Source organism: Humulus lupulus, chromosome 8, assembly GCF_963169125.1.
Source record: "Humulus lupulus chromosome 8, drHumLupu1.1, whole genome shotgun sequence".
Taxonomy (NCBI): domain Eukaryota; kingdom Viridiplantae; phylum Streptophyta; class Magnoliopsida; order Rosales; family Cannabaceae; genus Humulus; species Humulus lupulus.
In genome coordinates this window covers 26,386,110-26,403,241 of record NC_084800.1, presented here as the reverse complement: position 1 = coordinate 26,403,241, position 17,132 = coordinate 26,386,110, and the positions used below count along the sequence as shown (strand labels likewise).

General features: G+C 36.8%; 2 protein-coding genes across 2 annotated transcripts; one reads left to right on the top strand and one right to left on the bottom strand.

The window, feature by feature from the left end:
* Positions 1 to 2,759: 2,759 nt before the first annotated feature.
* On the top strand, positions 2,760 to 5,586 carry LOC133796479 (putative cyclic nucleotide-gated ion channel 7). The gene is given in 7 exon segments (XM_062234009.1): positions 2,760 to 2,818; positions 3,012 to 3,603; positions 3,687 to 3,900; positions 3,903 to 4,287; positions 4,378 to 4,489; positions 4,574 to 4,810; positions 4,876 to 5,586. Coding segments are annotated over 7 exon segments (2,310 nt in total).
* A 98-nt stretch (positions 5,587 to 5,684) lies between these two features.
* LOC133796478 (protein LPA3) lies at positions 5,685 to 9,017 on the bottom strand. The gene is made up of 12 exons (XM_062234008.1): positions 8,668 to 9,017; positions 8,353 to 8,383; positions 7,939 to 8,031; positions 7,800 to 7,862; positions 7,308 to 7,419; positions 7,123 to 7,208; positions 6,873 to 6,931; positions 6,687 to 6,789; positions 6,547 to 6,607; positions 6,369 to 6,451; positions 6,193 to 6,273; positions 5,685 to 6,033 (listed from the first exon to the last, which is right to left on the bottom strand). The coding sequence occupies exons 1-12, from the start codon at positions 8,982 to 8,984 to the stop codon at positions 5,974 to 5,976; spliced, it is 1,149 nt and encodes a 382-aa protein (XP_062089992.1). The 5' UTR covers positions 8,985 to 9,017; the 3' UTR covers positions 5,685 to 5,973.
* Positions 9,018 to 17,132: the final 8,115 nt, after the last annotated feature.

Genomic DNA, 17,132 nt, shown 5'->3' with positions numbered 1-17,132 from the left:
CCTATATTAGTTCCTTGCAATCTTGCATTGCATATCCAGTTTAGCAATTGAAAAAGAAAAGTTTTAATGTTTCCATACATGTGTTTAAGCTGTAATGGTATTTAACATTTTTTTATATATAAAGTTATAATCTCCTTTTTGATAATTTTTAACCAAATGGTTTTCTAAATATGTATTTGGTATCTATCTTAAAAAAATTCCGTTTGGAGGAAATTTATTTGTCTACATACCTTTATTGTTTTAGAATTTGATATTAGAAAGTAAAAATTGACATGTAGATAAAGTGCAAGTGTTTGTATGCTATGCTTCTTTTATTTAATTAGCCAATATATTATGCTTCGTTGGTGATGTTTTAAGAACATAATGATATATAGTCTAGACAAGAAAATATCTCTTCTATTCAAACTAAAATATCTCTTAAAGATTTTTACAGAAAATACTTAATTTTGCTAAAAAATTACACTTTTAGGGCCAATTTTTATTTTTATTTTATAGTTTTAAGAAAAATTTTACAGTTGTCTTTTTTTTTTCTTTCATTTTTGTGTTATTTTTAGATTTTTTTTTAGATGTTTAATTGTTTTGATATATATTAATTTTTTTTATATATTTTTAAATTTATTTTGGATCAATAGAGTAAACCAAATCATGTAAACCAAATCCAAATATATATATATATATATATATATAAAACATTGTTATATTAACAAAAAAAAATCATACCAGACGTCAAACAAAAATATGAAATGTTTACTTCTTTTTACATGTTTACTACTACAGTATTCGAAATCAAGGTAGAATATTCATAGATAAATTAAATTAATCACGACTATTTTGATAGTACGTAATTCAAAATAGAAAAATGTTAAATGTAATTTTTTTCCCACTTCCTTTTACATTTTTTTTATTTAATGGCACACCTTAAATTTTATTAATAATTTATAAAATTTTAAAATATAAATATACATGATTTTTTTTTTTTGCCAAAAAAATACATAATTTGAACAACCTCGTCTGCTTGTCAAGTATTTTAATTTATAATATTAATAAAATCAGTAATCTAATAATTTAGTTGAATTATTGATAATTTTTATAGAATCTCTAAGATAAAATATGAAAGATTTGATTGAGATCTCTGCTGGTCTAATTATTGCATCGGTTGCTACCAATTGTGGTATTCTTCGAGATAATTTATTATTATTATTATTATTATTAACTTAGTGGATTGGAAAAAATAATTAAGAACATTAAATTTTAGAAAGTGGAAAAAAACAGGCCATTCTTCACCTTTTTACTGAGATAATTTTTTTAAATCTCGGTGGAAGATTTAGTTTTGGTCTACACACATTTGTTGTTTCACTTTGTTTAAACAAATCACATTTGTTTAAATTCATATTATAACTTCTGAACCTTTTTTTTCTATTATGTTCAAAATTATATATATATATATATTTAGTGCTCGAAAACGTTTTTACAATTATGTTAGGAACAAATATTAGCAGTAACAACTAACAAGTTCGAATCCCTTTTTCTAATATCAAAATAAATAGATAAAATATTAGCAGTAATGGAGCGTTTCATTTAAAAAAAAAAGTAAATAAAGAACCCCAAATAAAAAATGCTCCCTCCATCACTGATAATGAAAAAAGAAATATAATGTAGGCATTGTTTGATAATGCATAAAGAAAATAATATCCCGATAATAATGAAATAAATAAAATAATAATGGTGGTTTGTCAAAATAAATACATAAATAATAATAATAATAATAATAATAATAATAATAATAATGTAATTATATATATATGTCTTTCTTTAACCTTCATAACGGTAAAACTCTTTCCCAGCCTCTTCGAAACAAACCTTCCCAATTACCCGCAAATCTCTCTTTCACCTCCTCCATTCTTAATCTATATATCATTATCATCCTACTTTAATTTATTTTATTTTTCTTTTTTAACTTTTGGAAATCAAAGATTATTATTCTCATCATTGTAAGTACATTTCTTATTTATTTATTTCTTCTCCCTTCCAACTTTAATTTTGTCACATTCAATCGAGCTAGCTGCATTTATTCTCAAATTCTTATTCAGATTGAGTATTTCGTTCTCATCTTACACATATAATTCTATAATGGATGAAATTTCATTAGGTGAAAACCTTGTTACAGAAATTTGACAATGTTGATAATTTATTACGTTAATAAAATTTCAAGAGCATAAACATATTCATTAATCACAATTGTTAACATTATCACTCTTTTATATTTCTAATTTTATTTATTTATTATTACAGTTGGGATTTTCAACATGAGAGTGATGGCACAATCTTCATCCCTACAATATTTGTCCCTATAAAGGGTGGTGGCTACATAAGAAAACTCAATGGCAAATCTTATTGCCTGATTTTCTCATTTGTGATTTGTTTTGTAGCTTCTTTCTAATCGACTTCTAATATGTTTTGTCTGAATATTCTTATCCAAAATTGAGAATATTGTTCACATCTTACACACAATTCTATCGATAAAGAAATTTGAGTCACATTAGACATCATTAAATAAAATGTAATCATGATTATGTGGGATGTTGATAATTGATCACCTCAAATCACAATTAGCAATATTTATACAGAGATCATGGATAGATAGAAAGAGGGTATTGATTTTAATTTTTGTTTCTTGTTAGTAGGTGATTTAATTTGGAAAAAAGTTGCCTCTGAATCCTGGCAATCTGGTCTAGTACCTATGTGACCGATTCATCAAAATGTTTGAATGTGGATACAAGTCTCAGTACATTGGTGGCCAGAGAGAGAAATTTGTAAGGTACATAATGAACTCTTCCCGTTTTTTCTTCTTCCAGTTTTTGCATATCACCTTTTTTGTTTCATGTATCAAAACTAGAGGCAAGAACACACGCATATGCAATTCCTATCTCATATTCCTTGGAACAAAATCCCATGAATATTGTATTGTATTTCCCAATGTGGGTGTTTGAATATGTTAAAAAATATTGTAGATTGGATGAGCTAGACTCCACATTGTCAATGCCTGCTCCCTGTACTGGAATGAAGCGCTGCAAATTCAATCTCGACGGAATACCATTACCCTTCACCGGACGATCCAAGAAAAATGCATCAAAATCATTTAGGTACGGAGTGAAGAAAGGTTCAGATGGGCTCTTAACATTTGGTAGATCACTAAGAAGTGGAGTAACCAGGGCAGTTTTCCCAGAAGATCTTAAAGTGTCTGATAAAACTATATTTGATCCTCAAGACAAGTCCCTCTTGTTATGGAATAGACTTTTTGTTATATCTTGTATCTTAGCAGTTTCCATTGATCCTTTCTTTTTCTACCTTCCTGTCTTCAACCATAAATCATTTTGTCTTGGAATGGATACAAAGTTAGCTGTCACAACCACCACTCTTCGAACTGTAGTCGACGTTTTCTTCCTTATTCGTATGGCTCTTCAGTTCAGGACAGCTTTCATCGCGCCATCCTCACGGGTTTTTGGAAGAGGTGAACTTGTCATTGATCCTCATCAGATAGCTATGAGATATCTACAACGTTATTTCATTGTTGATTTCCTCTCTGTGCTTCCCTTTCCACAGGTTCGGACAAAACCAAAGAAGAATAAGACACATTGCTCAACTCCTTTTTGTAACTAATAATCATAAGTTTAGTTTTATTGCAGATTGTAGTTTGGAAGTTTCTTCAGAGATCAAAAGGTTCAGATGTTTTGGAAACCAAGCAAATGTTGCTATGCATTGTCTGTTTACAGCTCTTACCAAGATTCTTTCGGTTAATACCGTTAACTTCAGACCTTAAAAAGACAGCTGGTGCTTTTGCTGAAAGTGCCTGGGCTGGTGCTGCTTACTACTTGCTCTGGTTTATGCTCTCTGGTCAAGTACGCCTTTTTCTAGCACTGTATCAAGAAGGTTTTATATGGCTACTAAGCTAAATCTGTAACCACTTGTTATGATTTCACAGGTAACTGGGGCTATCTGGTACTTACTAGCTGTAGAAAGAAACGATACATGTTGGAGGGAAGCGTGTAAACGGAGTGGAAAATGCAAGATAGATTTTTTGTACTGCGGCAACAAGCACATGCCGGGTTACAGTGATTGGCAAGCCATCAGTGACCAAGTTCTTACCGCTCACTGTTCGGTTGCTGATACATCATCACACTTCAAGTATGGAATATACACTCAAGCCATATCTTCTGGCATTGTTGAATCCAGGACCTTTTTCTCAAAGTTCTGCTATTGTTTATGGTGGGGAATGCAAAACTTGAGGTGCATAACTTGCTTCTTCTTTTCTGTACCAAAAAGACGGTTTTAAGTGGTATGCAATATAATTCTAAGATTATATTTCATATTCTGCAGTACACTTGGTCAGGGGCTTCAAACAAGTACATACCCTTTAGAGGTTTTGTTTTCCATAAGCATAGGTATAGCAGGGCTCATCCTATTTGCTCTTCTAATTGGAAATATACAGGTAAGTTTTTTCTTTTAGCTACAACAGTTGTGGCTGTTTTCATATGAAGATCGGATTTTGAAAAGATTTTGGCAATTTTCACAGACCTATCTTCAGTCCATCACTATTCGGCTCGAAGAAATGAGGATCAAAAGGCGTGACTCCGAGCAGTGGATGCATCATCGCCTGCTGCCACAAGAGCTCAGGGAAAAAGTTCGTAGATATAATCAGTACAAATGGCTGGAGACTCGAGGTGTAGACGAAGAAAGCATAGTCCAGAGTCTACCTAAAGATCTCAGAAGGGACATTAAACGACACCTTTGTTTGAATTTGGTCAGAAGGGTAAGTATAATCAGCTCTCAAGTGTAATTCTTTTTCTTCTTCCTCTAACATGGTGGAATATGCAGGTTCCTCTTTTTGCCAATATGGATGAGAGACTGCTTGACGCCATTTGTGAGCGTCTGAAGCCAAGTCTATACACAGAGAGTACCTTTGTTGTCAGAGAAGGTGACCCAGTGAACGAGATGCTATTTATTATACGTGGTCGTTTAGAAAGTGTGACTACAGATGGTGGTAGGAGTGGATTTTTCAACAGAGGTATACTGAAAGAAGGGGACTTTTGTGGAGAAGAGCTTCTGACATGGGCACTGGACCCAAAAGCTGGTTCTAATTTACCTTCATCTACTAGAACAGTAAATGCCATAACTGAAGTGGAGGCCTTTGCCTTGGAAGCAGAGGAGTTGAAGTTTGTTGCTAGTCAGTTTAGGCGTCTTCATAGCAGACAGGTTCAGCATACTTTCCGGTTCTACTCGCAGCAGTGGAGAACTTGGGCTGCTATCTTTATTCAAGCTGCATGGCGCCGATATGCCAGAAGAAAAATGGCTGAAAAAAGGCGTAAAGAAGAGGAAGAAGAAGAGTATGACTGTAGCGAGGAAGACGATGAAAGGACTTTAGTTAACAGAAGTATGAGTTCTTCTAGGCTTCGTGCCACCATCCTCGCTTCCCGCTTTGCAGCAAATGCGCTTCGTGGTCGCAGGATTCGCAGTGAAAGTACCCGAGGATTAGTGAATCTGCAGAAACCCCCAGAACCTGACTTTTCTGCTTATGATGCCGATTAATTAGTACTGTTTTTTGTTTTTAATGCTGAAAACAATAGAGCTGAGCATGCCAGTGCTATTTAGAATTAAACTTTGTACATCACTAAAACTGACTAAGATTGTTGAAGTGACAATATTCTCATTGCACTGAAAATTTTTGGGAGTTAAATTCCTCCTGGTTTTCTTATATTTTCTATACAACTGAATAGAGGTAACATTTTCAGGTTTCCAGCATATCTCACAAGGATTCAGTTCCTTTCAAACCATAAAAGAATTTACTATATTTCAACTAAAAAAATGAAGCCTCGCATGTTGATATATCTTGTAATTACCAGATTGGCTGTCACGGATCCATAGGACCACAGAGGCACATTTCGATATCTTTGGTTGCCTTTCTGTTGATCTTGCTCAACTGCGCCATTCAGAATACGCTTCTAGCTCAACATCTTCTTCCCACCAAGTAGAACTCTGCAAAATATGTTTTACATCTAATTAGTGGATCTCTCTCTCTCTCATATGTCTCTCTGAAATTGAAATATGTGAAGGATATCAAGAGAATAACTCTGCAGAAATAAACTATAAGCAAAGATGGACTCGAAAATTATGGTCTCATGTAAGTAGAGAAACCTTGTAGCCTCTGCGAAGAAATTCAAGTGAGCTTCCTTGTTCCTCTTGTAGTCCTAAGACCCTCAATAATTCTTCTTTAGTCTACAAAACACAATAAAAGATTAGTCTAATGTGAAAAATAAATGTCTAGAAATTGACAGAGGAAATGCAAATTGGAGTCAGAGAAAAATATTTACTTCACCCAGAGTGAATCGTGTAGTACTCTCTGCCACACAAGCAAAAGAACTATCTGTTTGTTTAAGCATTACCTGCCACGGCCCTGAACAAAATTGAAGAAAGGATTAAGGGAACTGACACACCAAGTAGGAGTAAGTGAATAAGATTAAGTATTAAAATTTTCTCCTAGTTATGTACCAGGGTATTGGCGAAACAGTGCTCCATTGTAGTTAACGATATAAGGGGATACTGCTACTGTCTTAGAAATCAGGAAAAACAAATGGTTACTAATACTGAGCTAATAAATAAAATAAAGGGAAAGAAACAGAAGCATGTACCTTTGAGTATTCTCTAATTCGAATGTAGAACACTGGAATGAATTGAGAAAGAAATCGGTAATGCAGATCTTTGGGTGGAAATCCCAGAAGACCCAAGTCAGCACTGCAAAGTTAACAGCTTGTCAATAAGAATATACTGAAACAGTAAAAGAAATAAGAGTCACTCAAGACCTTTTTAAAGATTACCGTAATGTCTCGAGTTCAAGATTAAACAAAAGTGTTGGGGTTGACATGGCAAACTTTTCCTGCAGACATTCACAGATTTAGAGAAAGAAAAGAAACAGAGATCAAACAATATTTTCACAATGAAATAGAACTGTGACAAATACTAGCCTATTAGTTATTATGCAACATTCTCTTGTGTCAATTGATCTGCCTAAGAAAAAGAAAGAAAAATAAAAGAGTGAAACATTTTCCATCAGTGAAGAGGCCATACCACATACTTCTCTATTGTACCAAGTTCACGTGTGCTGCAATTAATAAATATATATAGAGAAGGAGGTTCACTGGATGTCCAACGATCTGCACTTACAAGAGGTGACAGAGAGTATAAACTACTATAAAGTAAGATTTATGTTCTAAAATCACATAAGAATAATAGATTTTGATCCCATAACCAACCTTCATTCTCATCTTCAAAATCAAAATCGAGTGTGCTCCTTATTGATCTGAAGAATGAACTGACAGCATCCCCAGGAATATCATCCAAGGAACCTATAGTTATACCATCAATCTGGAAGGAGAATAAAAAAATAAATCACAAAAAGCATTTAGGGATTTTAATATCAGACGTTTTCTATTACTCTGAAACATCAGTACATGTTTATAAGGTCTAAATAAGACCAGCCTAGACTAACCCTCAAAATTAAGACCATGAAATACGATACAAACCTACAGCCTTAAACTAACTGAATAATATGTTAGTCTCTTTACAAATGAAATCTTAGAAGTTCATATTTCCATTTTTCCAACAATTTGTACTCTATGGTTGGTTGGTTATTGTATTCCCTACCACCCCAACAAAACTCACCTAAAGAACAGCCTTACAATCCAAATAACTCTACCTCAATGATACAGCACATAGGTTAGCATAAAGAAGACACATGTTGTTACCGAGTCTATAGCTGATCTGAACAACTCCGAGGCCCTGCGCTTTTCTGGTTTATCAGGAAACACCTGAAAATAAATAAATACATCCCTTCAAATGAAACATACAAATTACTCAGATACAAATTAAAAAAAGCCTGCTTACAATGCAGGCTCTGGTTTCCCTTCTTTCCTGGAGCTTCCTTACAACAGCCAAGGCCAGTTGAATGTTGGCATCAATGAATTCATCTGAAGATCCCTTTACAATTTTAGGAATTGGAGAAAATCATGTCTCATGTATTCAGATTGATAAGTGTCATCAATTAGCCATATCACTGTCAATGATAAGATTGAATCAAGCAATAAAAATAAAAAAATTGACCTCAAGTCAAGTGTGATAGGGGCAAATTAGAGCCCTCTTGAAGGAAATAGAAACCCAAGTAATGAGCAAACCCACAGTGACGAAATTATGCTAATGAGTAGTATTTAATGTTTCCCAATGGGATGCATGACAACAAGTTGGATCAATCAAATACTTAACGAATCAATCGGTCACTATAAATCTGGTAGAGCAAAGTACCTTATACGAAGATATGTTGCTTGGTAAGGGCCTTGAATCATCATCCGTTCAAAAACAAAAAAAAAATCTAATAAGGGTCTATCCAAGCCAATTAAATAATAATAATAATATACAACCATAACTAGAATGATATGCATTGCAGTTGGCATTGCTATGAAACCCGTTCTGAGTCAAATTCACGAAATGGGCTTCGAAAAAAAATATTATTAGTAATTTGTAAGAATTCTTGTAAAACCAACACATCATAAAATGTAAGACTAAAGAGTTAAAGAAGAAGCAACTCAAATTCACTTGCGAAGGTCTAAAGAGACTTACGGGAAATCAATCTCCAAACGGGTCTTTCCATCTTCGAGAGCATAAGCAAGCGACTTTGCGGCGTCAGTGACGAGAACATCGTACGATTTGGGCTTGTAGAGAGCAACTCCAGCCTTGGGGTCGACACCAGGCGTTCGAGGAGCTCGTTCTTCCTTAACGCACTGAATTTTGGTGTTCAATAATGAAGGTCTCGGAATAGGTTGAGAGGTGGTGAAAGTGGGTGGTAAAGTGTAAAACAGAGGTGGGGAAGAGGTTTTACGAAGTGGGTAGAGGCTGTGAGGAGTTGAAGATGAGAGGGCCATGGTGAGCGTGGCCATTTTAGTTTCGAAGGTTTGGTAATGGAGAAGAAGATTAGATGATAACGAACTTGTAGACTAACTGTGTTCTTATTTTTTGGTCCTTATAATTTTTGAAAAACTTAGTTTGACCCTATAAACCTCTATCATCTTTCAAAGTAGTCCTCCCAGCTCCAACCGTTGTCAAGTCTTGGTCAACTTCTTAAAAAAAACAATATTTGTGACCGATGATAAATATTTTTTTGTTAGAATGCATTGTGTTATGGGTTTTCTTTTGCTTATACTTTTTTTAATCTTATGATTTCTCTGGTTAAATTATAAATAATTCATTAAACTAATAAATTTATAATAAAAATAAATTATTTTACTTAAAAACAATATTATTATATTTAATTTTTCTTTATCAAAATTAAATTTAATAATCTATTTAAATCATTTTATAAAATATAAAATCTAAAAATAAATTATTTAAAATACAAAGTCCAAATAACTAATCACAAAAATATATTTTTCTTTAGGTGTGCATTTTACTATATGAAAAGTATAGTGTGCACTTAAGGCACGTGATATAACATTATAAAATCATCATTATTATAAAATTATTATACTCTTTAAATTTATAAAACTTTAATATAATTACAAACAACCATTTTAGTTTTAAATTTTTATATATGTTTTGCTAGAAAAACGTTTTCATGAGCTAGAAATAAAAGTAAATAATGGTAAGTAGTGTGGAAAGAAGACATTAAATTTACTAAATAATCTTTAAGTAATTTATTTAATTAAGGTAGTTATTAAAATATAGAAAAAGAAAATATTGAATAAAGCACAAAGTTTGCTTTGCGTGTCTTGAGCTTTAATTTGTTCTATATTAGATGAAGGGTAGCCCTGTCTAAATTGATTTGGATGCTAATATTTCACCAGAACTATACATACTATGCTAAAAAGTAATCAAAATTATGTCATGTAAATTAATAGCTAAGTCAAACTAAAATATTGTCACTAAATAACTAACTTGTTTTAATTAAGCTAAAAGCTTAGTTTAAATTTTGGGACAACTTAAGCCATATATTAGGGTTTTTTATTTTAGTGTTTATTTACTTTTCTCAAGTTTCATAGTAAATATTACTTACAAACTACTTATAAATATTTATTTTTTTTAAAGCACATCTAATTCTAGGTAAGTCCTAATAATTAAATTAATTTATTAAAGCATAAATTCTATTTTAGTAATCAATCTAATGAGAATATAAAAATGTAAAATTATAAATAAATCATTACTCTAATAATATTACAATTCTATAAAAAAATATATATATTTGATAGTTAAAGCTCAAATATACATGAGAGAACATTATTACAAATTATATAGTTCTCTAGTAAAACAAAAAATAGGAAAACGTGAAAAGTAAAATAAAAAGTAGAGTGCATATGTTAAATCTATGTTGAGAAGTAGATATATAAACATAATGAGCAAACAAAAAAAAAAATAGATCGGTTTGAAAAAGCAAGATTCACTACAGGTGGCGGCACAGAGAGAAAAGCTTACCAAAAAAACCAGACAAAAGAAATATTGAAGCAAAACAGAATAGTCCAAAACAAAAAAAATGGTGAAATTACCTAAATAGTTATGTTTATATTAGAAAGTAAATATGAAATGCATGCTAAAAATTAGAAAAAATATGGTTGAAGAGCTGCTTATGTACTCTTTTATTAATAGTATAGCTATAAATATGAAAAAAAAATATTATAATATTTGATAATCCTAAAATAAAATATATTTTAAAATATCTAATATATATATAAAATATTTGAGATTTAAATATTTGTATAATTTAATTTTTAATTATATTAATTTATTTCAAATAATATATATAATAAATAAGTAAATACATAAAATAATTACAGATTTTCTATTAGCTAAAATTTTAGGAGGATTAATTGCCCCTATTTTAGATTTTATATTTAGTTTTTGCATAAATTTTTCAATATATTATGTCTAAGTATATGCATTTTAAGCAAGATTTACTATGTTTCTAGTGGATGGTTCAAATATTACTTTTGTTATAGTGTCCTCTCTTGAGTTGGATCTTGGTGCTAATTAATTTTTTTTGGATATTAATCAAGAAAAGTTTGGATAAAATTAACCTTCATCTCACTTTTATTGTTATTATACGTTGATTATTGATGCAATATTTTATCTCAACACTATAAAAAAGTATGAGGTCAAGTCTTGGGACACTTGTCCTTACTAAAGTTTTGTTGTGGACAAAATTCGTATACTTAAAAAATAATAGTCCAACAAGCAGTCAGTCAGCCCAATAAGCTATCTAACTAGCCAAGAAGGCCCAAAGCCCATGTAAAATAGGCTCGCATATACAAAGTACCATCCAATTACCCAAAACCATACCCGGACCCGAATTCGGATACACTCAGTCAGCCAGGGACCTTGAAACAGTCAAGGCTCCCATCACGTTCGCCAAGAATCTCGGAATAAAACCACTTGGAGCGAGTCAAACGAAGGAGAAAGACGGAGGAGGACGGAACGAGAAGGAGGACAATAAATAAGACCATCAGAGGTTGAGAAAAGGCATCAAATAATCACTGAACTTTCTTTACTCTCTAATTGAAACGAAGGCTACTCTATTTCTGAGCAATCCAGTCAAGCAAGACTAATTAGTCAGTCTGATTGGACCTGACCTAGTCGCTTGACTCCTCCGTCATCGCCACCGTCACTCTGACCATTTTACGACTCCTTCATCCATCATCATTTCGACTATTTATATCTTAATTTTATTACTTTCTATTAGCTTTCGTTACAACCCGACTGACTTGAGCGTCGGAGTCCATTTGGCTGACACCCCACCGGTGCTCCCAATTGAACTCTCGTCTCTCTTCTTTTTGTTATTGACAGGTTGCTGGTGCCCATCTAATCAATTGTAGGAAATCACCTCTACAATTTGGCGCCCACCGTGGGGCCCTAGCAATCAAACGATCGACAAAGAGATCAAAAAGTTCACTTGAGAGCCATGTCAGACGTGACTGAGACACCCGATCTGTCTGCTCAACTCGCTACTCTTACTGCCCAGATGAATGAAGAACGCGAGAAAATGAGGAGGCTCGAAGCTGAAAATGCTGACCTGCTCGTAAGAATGGAGGCCATGTCCTCTCAAGCCACCGAGGCTCAGCCATCCCGCTTCCGAGGCCCAGTCAGCCCTATGCAACCTCTGGGAGACCTCACTCCTATCTCTAACAGTGATGGACCGAATCAGACAGTTCCATCACCCTCGGTAAGGAATTATCAAACTCCACCCACCATGTCTAACATTCAAAATTATGTTGTCAATACAGGCGAACAGGTAACCATGACTGAACATGGACATTCATCTGCGCCCGGATCACAGCAGATTCCGGGAATCAGCCAGCCAGCCGGTGCAGCTGGACAGCAACAGATTCCAAGAGCCAGTCAGCCAGCCACTGGACCCGGACAGCAACAGATTCCAGGAGCCAGTCAGCCAGCCACTGGACCCGGACAGCAGCAGGTTCCAAGTGCTAGTCAGCCTACCATTGGAGCCAGCCAGATCATCATTGGAGCTGGTCAGAATATACCTGAGCAACAGGCAATCGGATTTAATCACCCAGTCATTAGCGAGCCAATCTGCCAAGCAACCACAAGCTCATTTCCAATCCAAGATCCTGAGTTGGCTCGAAAGTTAGCTGAGATGGAGGCGCTCATTCAACGGATTCCTGGGATGCCGGCTCCGATTAAGAAGAGTGCAGCAAGCTGTTATGCGGACTCTCCATTCGTAGACGACATTGCACTAGTGGAAATGCCAAAGAAGTTCAACTTCCCAAATATGAAGATGTTTGACGGGACGTCTGACCCGGATGATCACATCGCACAGTATAGGCAGAGGATGTTCACCGTTGCCATCCCACGTGATATGAGGGAAGCATGCATGTGTAAGGGGTTTGGTTCTAGTCTGATTGGACCAGCCCTCCAGTGGTATACTAATTTACCTAATAATTCTATTTCTACTTTTGCACAATTGACTGACACTTTTGTTGAGCAGTTTGCTAGTAGCAGGAAACTTGAAAAGTCTGCAGAAGACCTCTACATCATAGTTCAACGACGGGGTGAGCCTTTACGAGAGTACGTAGGCCGCTTCAACAAAGAAAAGGTTTCTATAACCCATTGTAATCAGGACACAGCCATCTCAGCCTTCCGCAAGGGACTCCGGTACGACTCAGACCTATACAAAGAACTTACCAAGTATCCTTGCAAGACGATGGAAGACGTTCTCGCCAAAGCCTGGGCACAGATCAAGTGGGAGGAGGATGAAGTTAACTATTATCACTCTTCTCCGAGGAAAGACACTCGAAGAGACTCGAGGGCAGGCAGACGGCAGAGTGATAGACGATCCGAGCCATACCCGTATCCCAACAGATCAGAGAACAGAAGGAGGGAGTACAACCGGTCGTCCGAGACACGTCTGCGAGATGGACCAAAGATACCAGAATACAATCTTTCAATTTCACCAGCTGAAGTCGTTGGCGTACTGAAAGGACTCGGAGACAAAGTGAAATGGCCGGAAAGGATGAGGACTCCATCTGACCAGCGAGACAAAGCAAAATGGTGTGAATTCCACAATGACCACGGTCACCGAACGGATGAGTGCATTGCCTTAAAACTCGAAGTATCCAACCTGTTAAAGCGTGGTCACCTGACTGACTTACTTACAGACAAAGGCAAAAGAACATTCCAGCAGGAGGCAGACAGGTCAGTCGTCCGAAGAGAAGTAACCCCGCCGAAACCACCTACTCATGAACGGACGGTGAACGTAATAACTGGTGGCTCTGAGGTAAGCGGAGTCACCCATTCAGCAGCCAAAAGACATGCCAGGCAGACCAACTGGGTCAAAGGAGAGTCCCGCGAGACAGAGAAGAATACCATCAACCTACCAGCTCAAACCATCAGTTTCTCAACAACAGAGTCAACCAGACTCCTCAACCCACATCATGATGCTCTTGTCATTGCACTTTACATTGCTAATTGTCTTACTAAACGTATACTTATTGATAATGGTAGTTCAGCTAACATTTTATTTTTAAGTGCTCTCAGGGAAATGGGGATAGATGAATCAAAGATTATAAAGAAGACTCCAATCCTCATCGGTTTCAGTGGAGAACAAAAGAACACACTAGGAGAGATCGAGCTACCTGTCTATGCCGAAGGAGTCAATCTATGCACAAGATTCCTGGTAGTAGACTCTCCGTCTGCTTACAACGTGATACTGGGACGACCATGGATACATGAAATGGAGGCAGTCCCTTCAACATACCACCAAGTTCTAAGGTTCCCAACTAAGTGGGGAGTAAAAGAAATTAAAGGCCAACAGAAAGATTCGAGAGCGTGTTACCAGACTACCATGAAACCCAAACCCGCTCAGTTATAGCAATTACAGGAAGACAGACTGACTGACTCCCAGTTGAACCAACCAAACATGGAGGAGTTGGACGAAGTTCAGATACATCCGGACTTTCCAGATCACAAAGTCCAAATCGGATCACGATTGGATCCTGACATCAGAACTACGCTCATTGACTTTTTATCTGCCCATTATGATTGTTTTGCTTGGTCTCATGCGGACATGACTGGAATTGACCCCGAAATAATTGTCCATAAATTGCAGGTTGATCCAGACTACCCACCAAGGAAGCAAAAAAGAAGAAAATTTGCCCCTGAAAGGAACAAAGCCATTAACGAAGAAGTTCAAAAGCTTATTGATAATGGGTTCGTGAGGGAGGTGCATTATCCCGACTGGTTGGCTAACGTAGTCATTGTGAAAAAAAAGAATGGCAAATGGAGAGTTTGCATTGACTTCACAGACCTCAACAAGGCGTGTCCAAAAGACTCGTTCCCATTACCGCACATAGACATGCTAGTAGACGCCACAGCCGGTCATGAACTCCTAAGCTTCATGGACGCATACTCAGGATACAACCAGATCCTGATGCATCCAGACGACCAGGAAAAGACAGCCTTCATGACCAACTTAGGCATATTCTGCTACAAGGTCATGCCATTCGGATTGAAGAACGCAGGAGCAACATATCAGAGACTAGTCAACAAGATGTTTGCCGGATTACTGGGGAAGACGATGGAAGTCTACATTGACGACATGCTCGTCAAATCCCTCATTGCAGAGGACCATATCAACCATTTAAAACAATCTTTTGACATTCTCAGGAAATATAATATGAAACTGAATCCAACTAAATGTTCTTTTGGTGTGACTGCAGGAAAGTTCCTTGGGTACCTTGTAACCCAAAGGGGAATCGAGGCAAACCCAGCACAGATAGAGTCAATCCAAAGGATTCCTTCCCCAACGTGCATAAAAGACGTACAGAAACTAACTGGACGCATTGCAGCACTCAGCCGATTCATCTCAAAGTCTTCAGAACGATGTCACCTCTTCTTCAACACGCTAAGGAAATAAAAAACCTTCGAGTGGACAGCTGAATGTGAAGAGGCACTGGGCCAGCTAAAACAGTACCTGACCAGCCCGCCTCTCCTCTCAAAGCCAAAAGACAATGAGACATTATTCATCTATCTAGCAGTATCCGAGACGGCAGTTAGCGCAGTCCTAGTCCGGGAAGAGGAAGGCAAGCAGTCTCCAGTCTACTATGTAAGCAAAGCTTTGCTTAATGCAGAAACCCAATATAGCCAGCTGGAGAAGCTTGCACTAGCACTCATCCACGCAGCAAGGAAGCTACGCCCATACTTCCAGTGCCATCCAATAACGGTCTTGACCACCTTCCCACTCAAAACAATCCTCCATAAACCAGAACTGTCAGGCAGACTGACCAAGTGGGCGGTAGAGCTCAGCGAGTACGAAGTAACATACAAGCCACGAACTTCCCTCAAATCTCAGGTATTAGCTGATTTCATTGCAGATTTTACACCTAACATGCATGTACAGGCAGAAAAAGAACTTTGTTGTCTGACCGAGGGACAATCAGTCGGAATCTGGAAGTTGCAAGTAGACGGCTCAAGTAACACCAGAGGAAGTGGACTCGGACTCGTCCTGACTTCACCCCAAGGTGACATAATCGAACAAGCAGTCCGATGCGGGTTCAAAGTTACCAACAATGAAGCTGAATACGAAGCAATGATAGCAGGACTCGGACTAGCCAAAGACATGGGAGTAAAAAAGATCGTGGTCTTCAGTGATTCTCAATTGGTAGTCAACCAAATGCAAGGTAGCTACCAGGCCCGGGATAACAAAATGACTGCCTACCTCAACAAGACTAAAGAGTTGCAGTCAGTCTTCGACGAGTTCACTATCAACCAAGTACCAAGAGGGGAGAACAGCCATGCAGATGCATTAGCAAACCTTGGATCCTCCATCCAGACAACCGACCCCAAGACAATACCTGTAGTATATCTCCAATGGCCAGCTGTCTGGAAAGATGAAGAAGAGCAAGTTAATGACATCTCCAACAAACGAACATGGATGACTTCAATAGTCGAGTACTTAGAACATGACATACTTCCCGAAGATAAGAACGAAGCACGTCGGGTCAAGGCTCAGTCAGCCCGCTTCACTATTATACAAGGTAAACTCTATAAACGTTCATTTTCTGGTCCATATTTGAAATGCATTAACCCTGCAAAGGCCAAATACGTACTGGCTGAGTTGCATGAAGGAGAGTGCGGCAACCACTCTGGAGGACGAAGCTTGGCGCACCGTGCCCTAACACAAGGCTACTACTGGCCAACCATGCGAACTGATGCCTCTGACTATGCAAGACGATGCGACAAATGCCAACGGTTCGCTCAGATATCCCACCAACCTCCGGAGCGTCTCATCTCAATCACGTCCCCTTGGCCATTCATGAAATGGGGGATGGATATAGTAGGCAAGCTTCCAACCGCACCAGGACAGAAAATGTACATGCTTGCAGTGACCGACTACTTCAGCAAATGGATCGAAGCAGACTCATTCCACCAAGTCCGAGACAAAGAAGTAAAGGGTTTCATTTGGAAGAATGTGATCTGTAGGTACGGAGTACCAAAAGAAATTGTGACAGACAATGGTTCTCAATTCATCAGTTTCGACTTCCAAGACTTTTGCAAATTCTGGAACATCAAGCTCAGCTTCTCCA

Bases quoted from the DNA above. Each gene is read 5' to 3' on its own strand.
- LOC133796478 (XM_062234008.1), bottom strand. From the start codon at position 8,984: ATGGCCACGCTCACCATGGCCCTCTCATCTTCAACTCCTCACAGCCTC. The intron at 8,032-8,352 runs GTACTTTGCTCT...AAAATTGTAAAG, and splicing joins GCAACATATCTTCGTATAAG to GGATCTTCAGATGAATTCAT. The intron at 6,608-6,686 runs GTACATGCTTCT...CTGATTTCTAAG, and splicing joins GAATTAGAGAATACTCAAAG to ACAGTAGCAGTATCCCCTTA.